Below are 16,925 nucleotides of genomic sequence, written 5' to 3' on the forward strand. Positions count from 1 at the left end.
GAGACCAGCCTGGTCTACCAAGGGAGTTCCAGGACAGGCTCCAAAGCTACAGAGAAACCCTGTCTCGAAAAACCAAAAAAAAAAAAAAAGATAAGAGTTTTTCCACCATTAAAAAATGGGAAACACTATTATATTGGAGGAAGTTAGGTCTATGTAGGATTGCACAATAAATGGTTTAAAAATGGAACTGAATCAGGGGATAATTAACTTTGCTGGGATCTACATAATGTCAATTATAAACATTATCTGTTTGATAATTCCTGTTTTATCCATAAAAAAGTTGGTTTATATGAGCACCAAGAAACAGGCCTTAGAAAAATTACTGAGGAAAATAATGCAATTTTGATTGATACATTACAAGCTTTAGAAAAACTTCCTAAAACAGATAGAGATATTGAGACAAAGGCAGAAGAATTAAAAGGAGAACCAACCTCACCATTATATTGGAAACAGCCCAAAATTATCAAAAAAACAACTTTAATTTCTCTAGTCACCCTACAGGAACAACTACCAAGTAACAGGTATCCCCAAGGCTATGTAAGAGCTGACTAGATTCCTGTGGAAATGTTAGATTTGAGGAGATTTAAGGAGGCAATAGGTTCGTAAGGTATGCATTCACTTTTTGTGAGGGAGATGTCAAATTATGGTCAACTAATAACAGAATTGTCCATCTGGAAAGACATGATTAGAGTAGTATTGGAACATGGTCCTCAATTACAGTGGAGGACCAGGTGGTAAGATGAAACCATTGAATAATGAAGTAGGGCTAGAGGTATGGAAATTTCCCATGGCCAATTTCATGGAGAGGGCAATTATTCTGATGTTCAAAGGCAGTCTATATGTGATTATCACACCTTGGCTCTAAGCCATGCAGCAACTTTAAATGCTTGGGACAGAGTTAAAGAAGTCGGAAAGAGAATTGAGCCATTTTCTAAAATTACACAGTATCCAAAAGAAACCTTCATTAATTTTTTTTTTACAAAGATTGACTTCAGTTGCAAATAGAATGATACCAATGATACCAAATCTAGAATTCAGACAAATAATAATTGAATGTTTGTCTTTTTAAATGCTAATTCACAATGGAAAGGGGGTAATTATTAGGCCTTTAAAGGCAAGATCAACAACCATAGATGAATGGATTCAAGAATCTCATATTGAATCTCATAACCATGATGATACTTGGATAGGAGAGGTGATTTCCAGAGGCTTGAAGAAAAATCAAAATGTTATATGTTTTCATTGTGCTAAACCAAGTCACTTAAAAAGGGATTGTAGGCAGGGCGTTCCTAGAAACAATATTTTTTTCTAAGAATAATCCAAACAGAAGGCCTGTGCCTTCTGGAGTATGCAGAAGGCACAACAAAGGCCAATACTGGATCAATGAATGCAGATCAACAAGGGACAGGCAAGGTAACCTTTTGTCATCAGGAAATGACTTAGAGGGCCTCTCACAGGCCCCCATGTCAAACTTAGTTCAGTCATTCCCTGTCATAATAGGGGAAACTTCTCTCCAGATTACTTAAAGGACCTAATGCCTATTGTAAAAACAAAACAAAAACATATTGCTCTGGATAACAGAACAATTTTAGAAGATAAATCAAAAATTTCCAGAGATACCATAAAGGAAATGTTTTGGCAAAGTTCTATAAATTATCAAAGACTAAAGATAAAAATACAAATAAATGACATTGTAAGTTAAAAAAAAAGCTATGGATACCATCAACACTGATAAAGATTAGATTAGAAGAAAGACCTCTTGGTTAGAAGAGGTGATAGTTTATTAAACAGCATGACCATTCAATCTAAAGTAACTTATAACACTAACAAATGTTGTTCATTTTATCAGATATAATTTGCCAAAAGGGAAACTCCCCAAAGGTAGGGTTGGGGCAGGGTTTTGTTTTTGCCTTTCTAGGAGAATGAAGGCCCAAACTAAGGAATCTGAAAACCACTGATAAATGAGACATCTGAAGAAAAAGGATGAATCATCCAGAGAAAACTGGCCTTTTGGTATATCATAATTCCAATACAGTAAAATTTCATAAATCTTCCCAAATGTTTGTTTCTGGTGCTCTCTACATACATATAATGCAAATGATCATTTTGAAGTCACAGATTAATTAAAAATTAAAACTGATTTTGGAGTTGGAGCACGGCTCTTTCCTCTAAACCCTAGCATGCTTGTTAAAAGGAAAATCTAAAATCTGTCTCATGGCAGAAAAGCCACCAGATATGGGACAGAAGAAAAACCAAAATTAACAAGTATTCTATTGTCACTAATTTCATAGTACTTTGGTTTTATTTATATTTTAAACTTTTTGTCATGATATTAATGGTCATATAGAGTACAACCTGATTTTAGAAAAAGGCTTCATCTAGCATCCTGCTCATAATTTCTGATTTAAATCTCTACCAGGAAACTAGGAATTAAGTTTTTCACTCTGGACGTACATAACAAATTTTAGTCATTTAATTTCTTTGAGATATGCTGCATATAACCTTTAAGTGAATCATGACCATGTCTACCTAATACAGACCTTTGAAATCTCCAAAGGAGTATGAGGCCTTACAATGATGATTCCACCTGGATTGTGGTAACACCACTAAGCTGACAAACACCACACAAAGATCAGCTTTGGACTACAAAATGCTCAGGACAATTTCAAGGTGGCTAGCTGAGATGGTTCAGCCTCATAGACTACTTTAGCCAGGACTTGAGAGAAGCCCTGCACTTTCCCACTACACAGGAGACTGGGAAACAAATGATACAGCTAGCTCTCCCAGGACTTTGCAATTATTCCACCATTTTTCAAGTTCCCATAAAGATGCTGCCATATCCAGACAGCAGAAAGTAATTTTAAGAACATGACACTCACATCCCCAATAGGTGGGGTGGCCAGGTTTTGGTCATTTGGTGGGTTATGAATATTTGCCATCAATTAGGTGGTTTTGTTACAAGTTTTTATTGGTAATTATCAGGAAAAAGTTGAACAAAAGATATTAGTTTCATGGATCTCATTCTAAAAAAGAAAAGGAGGGCTATAGATATTATAAGATAAAATATAGATTATTGAATCTAAAAGTCAAAAAAGTATACTACTCTTACATATTTTACAATGGTATAGGTATAGGTTTTTGTACAATAATACAAATCTGAAGCTATCTTTGTTATACGATATATGTTTCTACTCTTATTAAAGACATGTTTATATATTGATAGAAACTTAAGGTTGTCTTGTTTAGAAAATATTGTACATAGATTTCTACTCTTGTTCAGTGTATTGTACCTATACAGCTCATCAAACAATGTAATTAAATTTCTGATCCTCAAAATTTATTATTACAAAGTATTTAAGATAATAAAGAAATGCAGGTTAGTAATTAGTCACCTATTATGATCAAGCTTGTACTCAGGTTAGGTATATTTTCGAGGTCAAATAGAGATATTTTCTATAAACAGGTGGTCTTCCAAACCTTGGAAATCTACAAAATATGGCACTTAACATATTTTAATAACATAAGGTTCTTTTTTTAAGACAATGAGACATGTCTGTTCCTGGGAGCACCAATCTACTTCAGAAAAGATGATAGGCATCAAAGGAAATCCAAATGGAGTTTACTTTCTATGTGGTGAAAGTTAGCCACTGGGCAAGAAACCACCCTTGCCTCAACTGCTGACAGTGTGCTGTCCAAACTGGACAATCAGGGAACAAAAGAAAGTGACTGCCGAACTCTGCCAAGAAAAGGTGGGAAAGTCCTTCAAAAATCATGCTTCACAGAAATTTCTGTCATATATACCTATAGGCCAGGTATGGATGCCCCAAGGTTGCAGAAGAACCTTCGGTGAATGTCCAGGCAGTCAGCTACTTCTGTCCTTTCTTAGTTTGCTTTGCACTTCCTGTTTACCCAGGTAATATTATAACCTTCTCAGGTCTCTGATAGAGTTAAGAACAGATATCTATGGTTATTTTCTTTGTCAGTTTAGAAAAGAAACTCACAAAAAAGTGTAAAGTGTAAAAAAAAAAAAGGTTGAGAGACATAAAAAGATACTTTTGGGCTGGTATTATAAGTTAGGATAGAAAGTGAATTAAGTACAACAGTTTGGCCTCACCAAGATAAAATGGAGTATTTTCTCTGAATTTGTCACATGCTATGGATTAGACACTGTTAATGTAATTATTGCTTATATATATTTGTATATAGTTATTGTACTTATTGTATATTGTTTTTCCATTAGTTAAAACCTTTGTTTTTTATTTATATAAAAAGGGGTAAATGAGTGATAATTTGATTGTGTGCTAGCAAATAAAGTTTGCTTGGAGTCAGAGGGCAGAGCTAGCTAGGTTTGGAGGACTGAGAGAGAGAAGACAGGACATGGCAAGGCAGGGCTGAGAGAGGAGCCCTTGTCCTTTTTGGACAGAGGAACAAAGAGGTAGGAAGCTAGTGGTAGCTGCTACTGATTCTCTGATCTTTCAGGTTCTTACCCCAATATTTGACTCCTAATTTTGTATTGATTAACATTAATTAGATTAACATCTCCGTTTGCACAAAGTGTACCAGATAAGGGCAGCCACTGAGGCGTGTGTAACTTAAAGATGAGAGTCAGCTATGTCAAATGGCTGGGGAGAGGAAATGTGCTTATCTCTAGGACAGTGACCTCAGGGCTTAAAATCCTTTCATTTCCTGTAGTCAGTGAGGTTTGTAAAAATATAAGTAACAGTTGGAGAGATGAACGACTTAGCAATTAAGAGTATGTATTACTTTTGCAAAGACCTGAGTTTGTTTCCCATTGGCCACATCAGGCAGTTCACAACCATCTGTAACTCAGCTAAAGGTGATCCATGAACACTGTCCATGGCTAACATAATTTGTATAGCTATGCTTTTCTTCTGTCCAATTGTTGTGCAAACCATCACCCTTCCAACCATAGACCCTTTGGATTTGCTAGTTCATCTGTCTGTGTCTAGCTTTCCTCATTACCTTCTACATTTCTACAGATATGTCTCTTAGGAAGATTTTGCCTAATGGCATAATCTAAAGAAGATCCCCAAACAGACTGACACTATCTATACCAGTCCCTTCAAAGACCTTATTGCCACTATAATATTACTAAATTATTTATGGATATCTATCTATACTCCTGGTCCTGGTTTACACACTCCAAACTTAAAACAACACCAAAACAAAGACTCTGTCTTAATTGGTTTGCTATGGATCCTGGGTATGAATTTGTCTCAAAAGCTCTCATTGTGACTCAGTTATCCCTTGTCATGGTTAAGAACCTGCCTATCAGACTGTAATTGAGAAAGGGCCACCGTAACAGCAGTGCCACTGGGAAATGCCCAGTGAAGGACTTTACATCAAGACACAAATGAGGAAGAGAAATGAGCCATGTTTTGCTGGGTCCACACTGGCAGTTTGAATAAGAACGGTGCCCACATTCTCATATATTTAAATGATTAGTCACCAGGGAGTGGCACTTGTATTAGAAAAACTAGGGGGTGTGGCATTGGTGAAGGAAGTATGTTGCTGGGTAAGGTCTTTGAGGTTTAAGAAGTTCATGCCAAGCCCAGTATTTCTCTCACTCTGTCTTCTTTCCAGCAGATCAGGATGCAAGTTCTCAGTCCCATGCCTACATTCTTCCCACCATGATATTCATGATTAATCCTCTGAAACTGTAAGTAAGCCCTCAATTAAATACTTTCTTTTGAAGTGGTTTCTTTAATAATGGTGTCTCTTCAGAGCAGCAATAGAGCAGTAACTAAGCTCCAGTGTGTAGCCTCTTCAGCAGGGCTTTACTCCTAATGAACGAATTCTTATTATTATCCTCAAGCAACACTGATAACAAAAAGAGGAAACCCCTCTTGTGCAGCAAGAGGAAGATGATTTAGATTTAACACAACTTGATATTCCAAGTCTGGGAGACCATCGCTCATCTTCCATTGTTCCATGGGGTAAAGATCATCAGTTATGGGGACTGTGTGGTGGGTGACATCATTGATCGTACCTGTCCATGGAGAGCTGAGCTACCAGGGTAACATCTGTATTGTCAGCAGCAGGCTCGAACTCATAGTGCAGGAAGTACAGGTGGGTTCGGTGAACAGTGAAGCGTTCTCGCCGGAATTCATAACACAAGTCATCCTCATCCAGCTCTGACAGCTGTTTCTGAAGCTGCAAAGGAAGAAAAGGGTTTGGAGATAGGAGGAAAGGCACCAAGTGACCCAGGAGCCTGTCTGCAGTTGTCTGTCCTTCCTGTGTTAGTACTTTAACAGAAAGGACTCCTATTTTATCTCCTGAGCCATTACTCTAACTTCAAAGGGTGACCAGAAAGGCAGGCACCTTCTCCATATGAATGAGAGATGAGCCCCCTTGTTGCCAAGAGAGACAGTGATGCTCACTGACAAATAGAGCCCAGACAAAATTCTCACAAATAAAACAGAGGGTTTTCGGGGCAAGTCAGCCAAATGGTGATCTAGTTTCAACTAACCCAAAGAAGATACTTCCAGATGAGGAAATCCCAAATGTGAAAGCTTCTGAGTGACCTGATGCTTTTGTCTTCCTGGAACTACATACTTCAATCTTTGGGTCAGGTATACGAGAGAAGAATCAAGCAAATGCATTAATGACACAAAACTCTGTCCATTTATTATTTTAAATTTAATTTAACCAGGGCAACCTCTTTCTCTTTTACTTTTTCTAATGAAAGTCTGGCTTATTAGTAGAATATTATCTTTAGTTCTACTCCTTTCTCCTAGCTCACCTAACACGCTAACAAGTGTGTGTGCGTGCGTGCGCTCACATGTGGAAGACAGCCTCAGAAGCAATTAACCTGGCGTTTTGAGGTCGGGTCTCTCACTGGGATGTGGTGTTTGCTGATTTTGCTAGGCAGGTCAACAAGTAAGCTATTGGCCTGTTTCTGACTCCTTAGCACTGGCATTAAAAGTGTATGTCACACACCTGGCTTTTTACATGGCTACTGAATAAACTCATCATGCTTGTATTGTAAGTACCCTTGGGCAAAATCATGTAACAACTCTTTCTGTCCCACCAGCTCCCAAATAATGACAGAGACTAATTATTAATTATGAAAGTGTGGACTTAGCTTAGGCTTGTCTGTCTAGCTCTTATAATTTAAATTTACCTGCTTTTATTATACTATGTTGTACCATGTGGCTTTTTAACCTTTCTTTCATTCTATATATACAGCTCCCTCCATTTCTCATTGGTGTCTTCTCTGTGCCTTGATTATCTCTGACATTCTCTCTCTCTTCCACACTGTAATTGAACAGTTTCCAGTTCAGAAAAGAAACATTTACAAACTCCTTGAAGGAAGATGTTTGGTTTTGTCTCCCCTTGGTTTTGCTTTGTGGCTTTAATATACTGCAAAAGGCACATGATTTCTGCTTTTGTGGAGGGAAGGGAAAAGTATGTATGGATGTTTGTATGTGAGCTTTCAAGACTCACATCTTCCTTTGATGAGTTTTCAACCAAGTATCTTAATTTATGTGGCAAGATTATTGCTGACAACACAATGAAATGTATGGGGGGTTTACTTCTCTTTACATGGACCAATGGAAAAGAACTTATCAAGTTAATGGCTCTAGGAAATACTTTCTAAATCACCCATAGAATGAATTCTAAAGGCAAGAGCTATACCCCATTCAAATTAGAACCCCTAAACCCAGGACACCCCAAGCACCTTAAAAGCTATATAAGCCTTTGTTGGTATCAATTACTTCATGCTAAGAAAGGGAGTGACCATCAAGGAAAATGACTCCAGAACTACCAAGGTGTAGCTTGCTCTAGCAGAGAGGGCTGGGATGCAGTTCTAGAGCACCTATGTTCTCTTTTATGAAATTCACGGTATCAGTGGTGTGTGATTCATACAAACTCAAGTTCACATATAACCATCAGTGTGATGGTCACCTAGGAGGTGTTACTGTCTGGATACCACACAGAGATGCTAAGACAGATAGATCTGCCTGTGAGACTTCAGGGTACCCAGATGCCAGCTACATGTTCGTAGTACCTTTACTACTACCACCATGGGATGCACCTAACACAGCTGCTCGGTGCTGGGTGTTGGGTGCCAAGTTAATGTTTTGGGGTGCACTGTCTCACATTTTAAATCCCTTAGCACACATCTCTTTTTCAAAGGAGAAAACCTAGGCCCTCCCCCTTCGAACGTCCAGCCAGGAACACTTCACACTACACAATTACTTCTTTCACAGAAGATAGGAGCTTCAAATGGAATGTCAGAAAACATAATATGCCTTAACAAAGCGTGCCATTAAAAAAAGAGAAAATTGTATATATAGTAAGGTCCCAACAAAAACAAACAAAAAAGGATATCCACTAAAACTCAGTTGAGGAAAACATAAGGTTAACAAAAAGTTTTCTGTGAGTGATGGATTCAAAGATAAATTTTATTGCTTCTATATATCTTCCTGTAGTTAGCAAATTCTCTGCAATTTTCCCAAATGAGCTAATGCATGCAGGAGTGCTTTGTAAAGTGAAAAGTGTTGCATGGACTTAAACAATGAATGTGATTGCATTACTTACTTTTTCAAATTCTAATGTTGGGTGGCTTATTGCTGTATGTGTGGCTGATGTTGTCTCAAGAGGAAAATACCAGTTGCTTCAATGCAGTGTTTTCTTCACCCAGTGACTGGGCAATGTCCCCAGAGATACACTGGGCTGAAGGGAATGTTTTCATTAACAGGCCTGAAGGCTACTGCACCCTGTTTTCTAGCCACAGAAGAAAATAGGACTCTCGCCAAGTGAGTAAAAGAAACAAAAGATGTATTTCTTCTAAGATAAAATACATTTCCTAAATTGTTTCTTTGGGCAACCAACTGAGGCACAGGCAAAATTTGACTCAAGAAAATGGTCCTTTAAGCAGTTTGCACTTCTGTTCTGCCTTTCTATCCTGAAAGACAATGGTCTAGACTGGCTTTGAGCTGCCTGAAATGATGACTGGACATGCCTGAGGGTTTAGCCGAAGTGTGTTCCCAGCTCTGGAGAAAGGGACTTCTGTTTACAGCAGGGTGAAGAAACAGTGACATTATGGAGATATGTGAAAACCAGAACCAGATAACACCAACCCTCATTTTCTATGTGATCTATGTGAAAATTCATTTCAACAATAGAATAAAGAGATCGGGCTTCACAAAGCATGTTTGGAAAATCTGTAGGTTACTTGGAGTAGGTCTGGCAGGTTCTCCCATTTAATCCTCAAACCAGTCCCACATGTTAGGGTGCCTCTCAGTCCTGCGTTTTTGATGAAGGCTTTACAATCTGGAAGGTTCAGCCAAGTATTCAAGATGGTATGATCAGTGAACACAGCAGCAGGTACTGAACCTAAGGACTTTTTGCTGAGCTTTTGTTGTCACCATGTCACTATCATGTAAAGAGGTTTTTTGTTTTTTCCTAGCTCTAATTATTCAGTTAGATGGTTCTGTGGCTATGCAACAGTGACGTTCCTCTGGTAGCTGCCTCAGCAGAATTAATTTGGTTTCCTCTTTCGGGCATTCGAAATTCTAAGGAAAAGTCACATCAAGGGTTGGGCTTGACGGTACAATGGGTAAGGGAGAGGACTTCAAGTTTGAGGCAAGTCTGGGCTACATAGTGAGACAAAGTTGCAAGGGGGGAAAAGTAAAAGCGGGCTTAAATAATGAAGCTGTTAACTGCTAAGAAATGCTTTCCTTAAGTTCACACATCAGAAGATCTGGTGCTTTCAGCTAATACTAGAATAGCCTTACTTTTTAACTCTGTGCACTATCTTATACAAAAGATATGGATTGTTATGGTGCTTAAACTGCAGCAAATATGCAACAATGAAATCTCAACAATATGGTTGACTAAACAGATTTGCATAATGACAGCATATCTATGTGGCCATCTCTAAATACATGCACATGAGCAACACTAAAATAAATGTGGGCTCAGAATGTTGTGTATGTAACACATACATAAACTATTAAAATTACAGAAGAGGCCATGAAGCTGAGAATGAGAAGGACAGGGGAAAGGGGGGAGTAGGAGGGAATAAGAAAGGAAATGATAATTCTACTGTGTAGGGTAAAAGGGCCAAGGAAAGAACACCCTGACCCTGACATGACGCAAGACTAGGGCCCAGGGAAGAACACACTGCCCCTAGCTTGAACCCAAGTAAAAAACTAAGGAAAAAAAACAAAAAAACAAAAGTAAAACCACCAATCCCTAAGCTTCAAGATCAGGCCAGAAAATCCCACCAATCCCTGAGCTTGCCCCAAGATAAGGATATATATATAATCCTTCAATCTTCTCAAGAAACTCCATATATATTCTGTCTTCTGCTAAGTTCTCTGCTGATTCTCACCCAAGCAGAAGCAGCCAGCCTCCTGGGTTTTTCCCTCCCAATAATCTCTTGTGTAAAGTTTGTTGTGTGGTATGACTTTGTGGCATTACTTAGCTCCCGACACATGCACTTTAGAGCTTAACACTTGCCCTGGAGAATGCGCTGACCCTGCCACCAGAGCAGAGCTGTAACATCTGCATTGGCGAAGCTTTTCCCTAAGAGCTGTAACACTTACATACTGTACTCTTGTTTAAGATAATACACACACACACACACACACACACAAAATATCAACAAACCCTAAAATAAGTTAGAGGAAGCAATATATTTGTAACTACGGTCAGGGTCAAGGGACACAGACACATGCACTGAATGAAGACTATCTGCTCTCTATAAAAAGCCCTTCTGTGTTGGAAAGTTCTTCAGGTAGAATTTTGAGGGGTTATCTTCCTTTATTTTCCCAGCGTCAGCCCTGAAATAACTAGATTTCATCTCCACCCACTCCTACCTCCTGAGTATTGGCTTTTAAGTGGCGAGCAGATGGACTTAGATCTACTAGACAGCTGTGGAAGACATAGTGCATACATTATTTAAAGTAGCAGGGACATTCTTTGCTCACCAGTCCCCACACTGGATTTTTCTGGGCACACAGCTGGGCTCTATTTCCAGCTTCTGACATTTGGGCAGATAGGCTTGTAGGGCTACCACTTTTGAGTCTCACTTAGACACAAATATCATGTTCTTTTCTTGGCTGAAAGCCAGAGTCAAAGAGTTCCCCAGAGAAATCCAGGGCTTCATGGAAGGCAGAGACAAGACAGGAAGTGGTTGGCTCATAAACCTGGAGAAGAATTACATGCCAATTACAAAAACTCACTTGGATTTTTCAGTGCAGGATGTTGAAGCATGCTATAGTAGTTGGTATTGCCTCACAAGGCACACCCTGCCTAATAAGAAAGTAATCACGAAAAAGTTCAATGGACAAAGAAGGAATCTCAGAGGCCACTTGAGAATTCTTTCACTCTGATACCTTAGAACAACAGATAAAATGCTGATGGGTAAGCTAACAATAAGAATATTGCTTATGCTTCCAAATTACTTTGTCTTTAAATGGAATTCATATCCACTATTTGTTTTCTCTTGATACTTGTATGAGGTGGTAAGGAGATGTCCTGATGCTCTCAAATTAAAGATGAGGAAATGAGGAGGGCTTAGCGGGTAGCTCAGTGAGTAAAGCATTTATTTACCACACAAGCACATGGGCCTGAGTCCTACATCAAAGCTAGAAACGATGGTGCCCATCTGTAACCTCAGTGCTGAGGGACAAGAGAGGTTGCTCCATTCCACTCCAGGTCCAGTTAGAGATTCTGTTCCAAAAAATGAAGGTGGAAAATAACAGAGAAGGATATCCAGAGTGTATCACTGGCCTACACAAGGACACACACACACACAAACACATGCACACACACATAGTGGGGGGTGTTGCCCAAGAGATTTTTCTCAGATGGTTTGGGGCACCATACTCATCTCCTGAAATCTCATCCAAGGCTCTTCTTTCTTATGGCTTCTAAAAAGAAGTCAAGTTTTATTGGACAACAGAGACAGGGAGAGAAATATCACTAACTCACTATTATCTGCTGTGTGTATTAGTCAATAAGTTTCAGGTACCCTGAACATTTTTACACAGAAGACCAAACTGGAAACCACTTTCAGTCTTTCATGGAAGAGGTCACATTCAAGTGTGTTCAGTGAAGGTTCAGAAGGGTTCTATCTGCAGGCCCTGATTAGACTTGGAGAAGACAGAAAAGGAAAGACATGGCCTCCTCTTTCCCAGATACTAGCATTAGCTTCTCTATCACACACAATTAACAGTCTCTTATTTAATATCAATCTCTACTCTAGAAATGAACCTAAGGCCTTTGTTTCTGTATTTCAATAGATCATGTAGTCTAGAAGGAAAGGCAGAAAAGCAAGCCAGCAATTTCTGTTTTGGTTGTGGTGCTGGGATGGGAATTCAGAATCTCCTAGGTGCTAGGAAGGATTCTGTCACTCTGCTTCCCAGCTTGAAAGTAGTGTGATCATGAGTACAACTTGATTTGGGGGCACAGCTGCTGGTGCCACATTATTATAAGCTACCAAAATGCCTCTCTTAGTTTCTTTGCTGTTTTATTCTAAAATGCTCTGAAAAAAAGCCACTTAAGGGATAAAAGATTGACTTTAGTTTACACTTCCAAGTTACAATTTATCAAGGTGAGAAAGTCAAATTACCAGGAGCTTGAAGCAGCTGGTCATATGTACATAGTCAAAAGAAAGCAATGAATCCATGAAGCACACAGTTCAGGATCCTCTGTAATGGTAATAGTACCAACCAGAGAGGGTGAGTCTTCTTATATCAGAGCAAGATAATCCCCCCAGGCATGTTGAAAGGTCCATCTATCTCCCAAGTGACTCTTGATTTTGTCAAGTTGACAGTACTGGCCATTGTACTACCTGAACTTATTTTGTCTTTTGAAGTCTATCAAGTTCACATCCTTGGTTCCATTGTACAGGGAGTTACAGAAAATTTATACAAGTCAGGTTAATTCCCACATATTTTTCATGAGGTAATCTTATAAGAAGATAGAGAATTACATGGGTATATGGATATGACCACAGAAGTCAGAGTGTCAGGGGAAGTAGACTCTGTACAAGGTGGAGCTGACCCAGAACTAAAAAGCCAGTTACAAAGGTCAATCCTGTATCTAGGTATCTGCACACAGAATCTCCTGATCCTAGGCTCCTCTTCTTTTCATCTCCTCCCCTGATCTACCTATCCACACTGTGATTTTTAAGGATTTGGAGATTAACATCTTCACAGAGGGTCACAGATGGCTTTGCTTAGCCCATCTCTAGGGCCCCAGAACTGTCCATGTTGGGCTAGTTGTAGCTGTGTGGCTGAAAAGCTGGTGGCATGCTGCTGACCCATGAGTACAATAATACATTCTGATTTTCCTCTGAGGTCTCTCTGGGGGTACAGATGCTTTCACACAAGCCATCTGCTCCTTGGCAGTGCTCAACAGAACGATGTAATAAAGTTTTTTATAGAATTTTTTGTATGTGTCTTAGTTTTAACTTCTAAGTGAGCCGTGGTGATGCTACTGTCTCTTCCTCCTAGTGAGCTTAGTATCAGGGAACACAGCTTCAGAGATGGCCAGTCTATCACCTTCATGGCATAAGGGACCTGAACTTGTGAGCCTTCTTCATTTAAGAGATGATGAGACGTGAGACCTCAGAGAGGTTGGAAGGAAAGATGTCTCACATAAGCATTTCCTTCCTAACACACATAAGAACTTACCCAGAGTGGTTGGTACACTGGACACCTTAACTGTTAACCTTCTAAACATGGCCTTCATGGATTAAACTGGATGACTGTTTTACAGATGAGAAAACAGAAAACTGGACTACACTCAGAGTCACAGGTCTTGTCCAGGGCTAGATTTCTTCCATCTAGCAAATGTACGTTTTAGGCAAACAACTGTTACAGTTCTTACAGTTAATAAGAATAATTAAGAAACGGATGGCAGGCAGTCTGTTCGTGTGTACAAATATTCTGATAGAGAAAGAGGAAAGCTGACATCATGAATTGAGGCTGGGAAAATGGAGTGGGGAATGTGCTTGCTACTTTGAGAAAGTAGCACCTTTTTTCTACTGAAGGGAGCTTACTCTCCAAGGCTCAGGACTCCATAATCTTGCTCCATCTTGTATTTGTTTGCCCAACATAAAGATATTCTTGGTATTTGACTCTCTCATGCCCTTTCCCATCAATTAGACAACTGAGTCAGACTGTAAGGCTGAGCAGCCACTAATGGGATGAGACCCAGACACTACCTTTGCTACAACTAAAACTTGGTGAACTTCCTGCTTTGGTGTGCTTGTTAGCCTGGTTTTGATCATGATGCACCTCTCATATTGCCAAAAGAAAATGCCTTGCCAAATTTATTTTGCTTTGTGTTCTCTTTGTGTATCCTAAAATTATTTCTTCCCACACAATGTAAGATTGAGGACCTAAATTCAAATCTTCAGTTCTACATAAAAACGGTCAGGCATGATTACATACGTCTTTAACTCTAGTATAAGAAGGTGGAGGTAGGTGGATCCCTGAAGTACGGGGCCAGGCACTGATGCCAATTGGTGAGCACCAGGCTCAATGACAGCCTGTCTCAAAAGATAAATTGGGAGCAACAGTGGAGGACACACTACACAAATACACACAGACACACAGATAGACACACACACAGATGTCATGACTATATCAATCAGTACAAATGCTATGAAGAAATGGAAGAGGGGTCATGATAAGGAAGAGTGGTGATTGGGGGACACTTTTAACAGTGGAAGGAATAGTGACAGATACAAATGAGAGCTTGATATTAGCTCTTGGTCTGCCGCCACCCTGTTCTGTGATTTTAACTCTCTAAACCTCCATTTCCTTCTCTAAAAATGCAACCAGTAACAAATACCTTATAGGGTTTGCAAAGTAAGAAATACTACGAGAAACAAGAGGGGCTTTTACCATTGTCATGTCATGTCTAAACCTGCAGCTGCACTGGGATATCACCATTCTGCTTTGGGGCTTCAGAGTTAGTTAGATAGGTTACATGGACCTGCTGTCTTCGTGAGTGCTTTCTTACCTGTCCTTACAATCTACAAATCCATTCAACTGAGCTCTCCATTCCTGCTGATCCTGATGAAGTTCAATACCATTATCACTTCTTTACCTGGACTGGAACACAGTCTCTGAGTGACTTTGCTGTGTCAGTCTTTTCTTTTTTATTCTGTTCTCTGCATTGACTTCTCTCTAATGTAAATGTGAGAATGCCTATAAAATCAACAGGCTTTAGCCCAAACTCCCAACCCAGCCAAAGCCTTTGTGCTACTGTCAAACAGAAGCCACCATCATACTGCTTTCTGCCTCTGCTTCTGCCTCTTCACTTGCCTGCCTTATCTTTTACCTGATGCTTTATTCTTGCTAATTCTTTACTACATTCATTCTGTATCTTTCATGTGCCTAGTTCTGTTATAGGAGTAGATTTGAGAGGAGAATGGTTCAAAGTCTCCAACCTAGAAGCTTTATATTTGAGGATGAAAACAAAACAGAAAAGAAACAGTCTATGTAATTGCATATAGTAACATATGCTATGATGGAAAGAAAATAAGACAGATCACAGAATTTTACTTAAGGGGTTACTCTGGGCCACCGTTAAATGAGAACATTTAAACATGCCAGGCAGAGACAAGGTATTCTAGGTGGTGGGAAAGCACACAGATAGAGGACCAATGGGGAAGTGCAGCTGGTACATGGTACTTGGGAGAGACTGGGGTGCTGAGTGCTTAGACCTGGAAAGCCTGGATTCTCTGCTTCACCAGGGGTTGTTAAGTGGCAGCTTGCATACAGCTTAACCCTGAGAACACAGGGGTGCAGGTGATGGGTAGACAGTCACAGCGGGGAAATGATGGAGAACAGAGTTTATACTGGGCATTTGGGACAAAACTCCAAGCAGGCACTCAACCATCAGTGCTGAGAATAAATTCTGATTTGAGCAAAGAGAAAAGCTGAGGAAAATGGGGTGAATAGAAACAGTGCCCAAGAGATTCGAGTGCTTTCTGACTTCCCTTCTCTGTTGCCAGCAGAGAACTGTAGATACTGAGGAGTCTAGGAGGATACAGGGAAAAGCAGGAGTAAGGAGCAAGTTCACTGGGGTTCAGAAGGTGGTATTAGCATGTGATCACTTACTCCATCAAAGGCCAGGAAGGTCTTCCTACCTTCCACAGGGAGTCTAAAAGACTTCTCAGGACACCTAAGGCAGTTATAAAAGCCTTGCCAGTCTCAGAGGAAAATTCTAGTTTGAGATACTCTCACTTAATTTATTATTATTATTTAAAAAAAAAAACCTTTGTCAGCTCACATGTCCATCTATCTGGTCATTAGCTGCTATGTCTTCTTCTCTGTGCCACCCACTAGTCCCTACCCTGTTCTCCAAACCAGTCCTGTGTCTGCGGCACCAGACACATCATCTGCCTGGAATGTATCTGTATCTCCCTTATTTGACTACAGCTGAGTTTCTTGTCAGTTAGGTTTCAGTGTCAATTTTACCTCCTCATCTCCAATTTGCTGCTCCCCAAAGAAAGAATCTGCCTGGCTTTTCACTAGTCATTGCTATGTATCACTGGTTATTAGCTAATAAATTTTCCTCACAGCTTGGGTGGTTGGGTGGTTGGTTATCAATGAGCTCACTATGTTTTCCTGCTATGAGACACAAACTCTGAGGGAGGTACTACTGTCCCTTCCTTCTTCCCTTCCACTGTGTCTTCACAGATTCATTTACTTATTTTCATTTTAAGTTTTTCAGTATTTGCCGGCATATGTGTATGTATGCCACATGCCCATAGTGGCATAGAAGCAATAAGGGGGCATCAGATCCCTTGAAATTGGAGTTATAGAGACGACGAGCTGCCGTGTGAGTGCTGGAATGGCATCCTTTCCTGGTGCAGTCACTACACTTCACCACGGGCCATATCCTCATCCTTTCCTGGTGCAGTCACTACA

General features: G+C 39.8%; 1 protein-coding gene across 5 annotated transcripts in view; it reads right to left on the minus strand.

Annotated features, from left to right (window-relative positions):
- The window catches only part of Large1 (LARGE xylosyl- and glucuronyltransferase 1), a 573,700-nt gene that overhangs the window by 61,450 nt on the left and 495,325 nt on the right, over window positions 1-16,925 (minus strand). For all 5 annotated transcript variants that reach the window (XM_026777408.1, XM_026777405.1, XM_026777407.1 and 2 more), the window contains one exon: window positions 6,011-6,174. In XM_026777408.1, the coding sequence (XP_026633209.1) occupies window positions 6,011-6,174 (164 nt within the window). The remainder of the gene's footprint in view (window positions 1-6,010; window positions 6,175-16,925) is intronic.

This window comes from Microtus ochrogaster, unplaced genomic scaffold, assembly GCF_000317375.1.
Source record: "Microtus ochrogaster isolate Prairie Vole_2 unplaced genomic scaffold, MicOch1.0 UNK63, whole genome shotgun sequence".
Taxonomy (NCBI): domain Eukaryota; kingdom Metazoa; phylum Chordata; class Mammalia; order Rodentia; family Cricetidae; genus Microtus; species Microtus ochrogaster.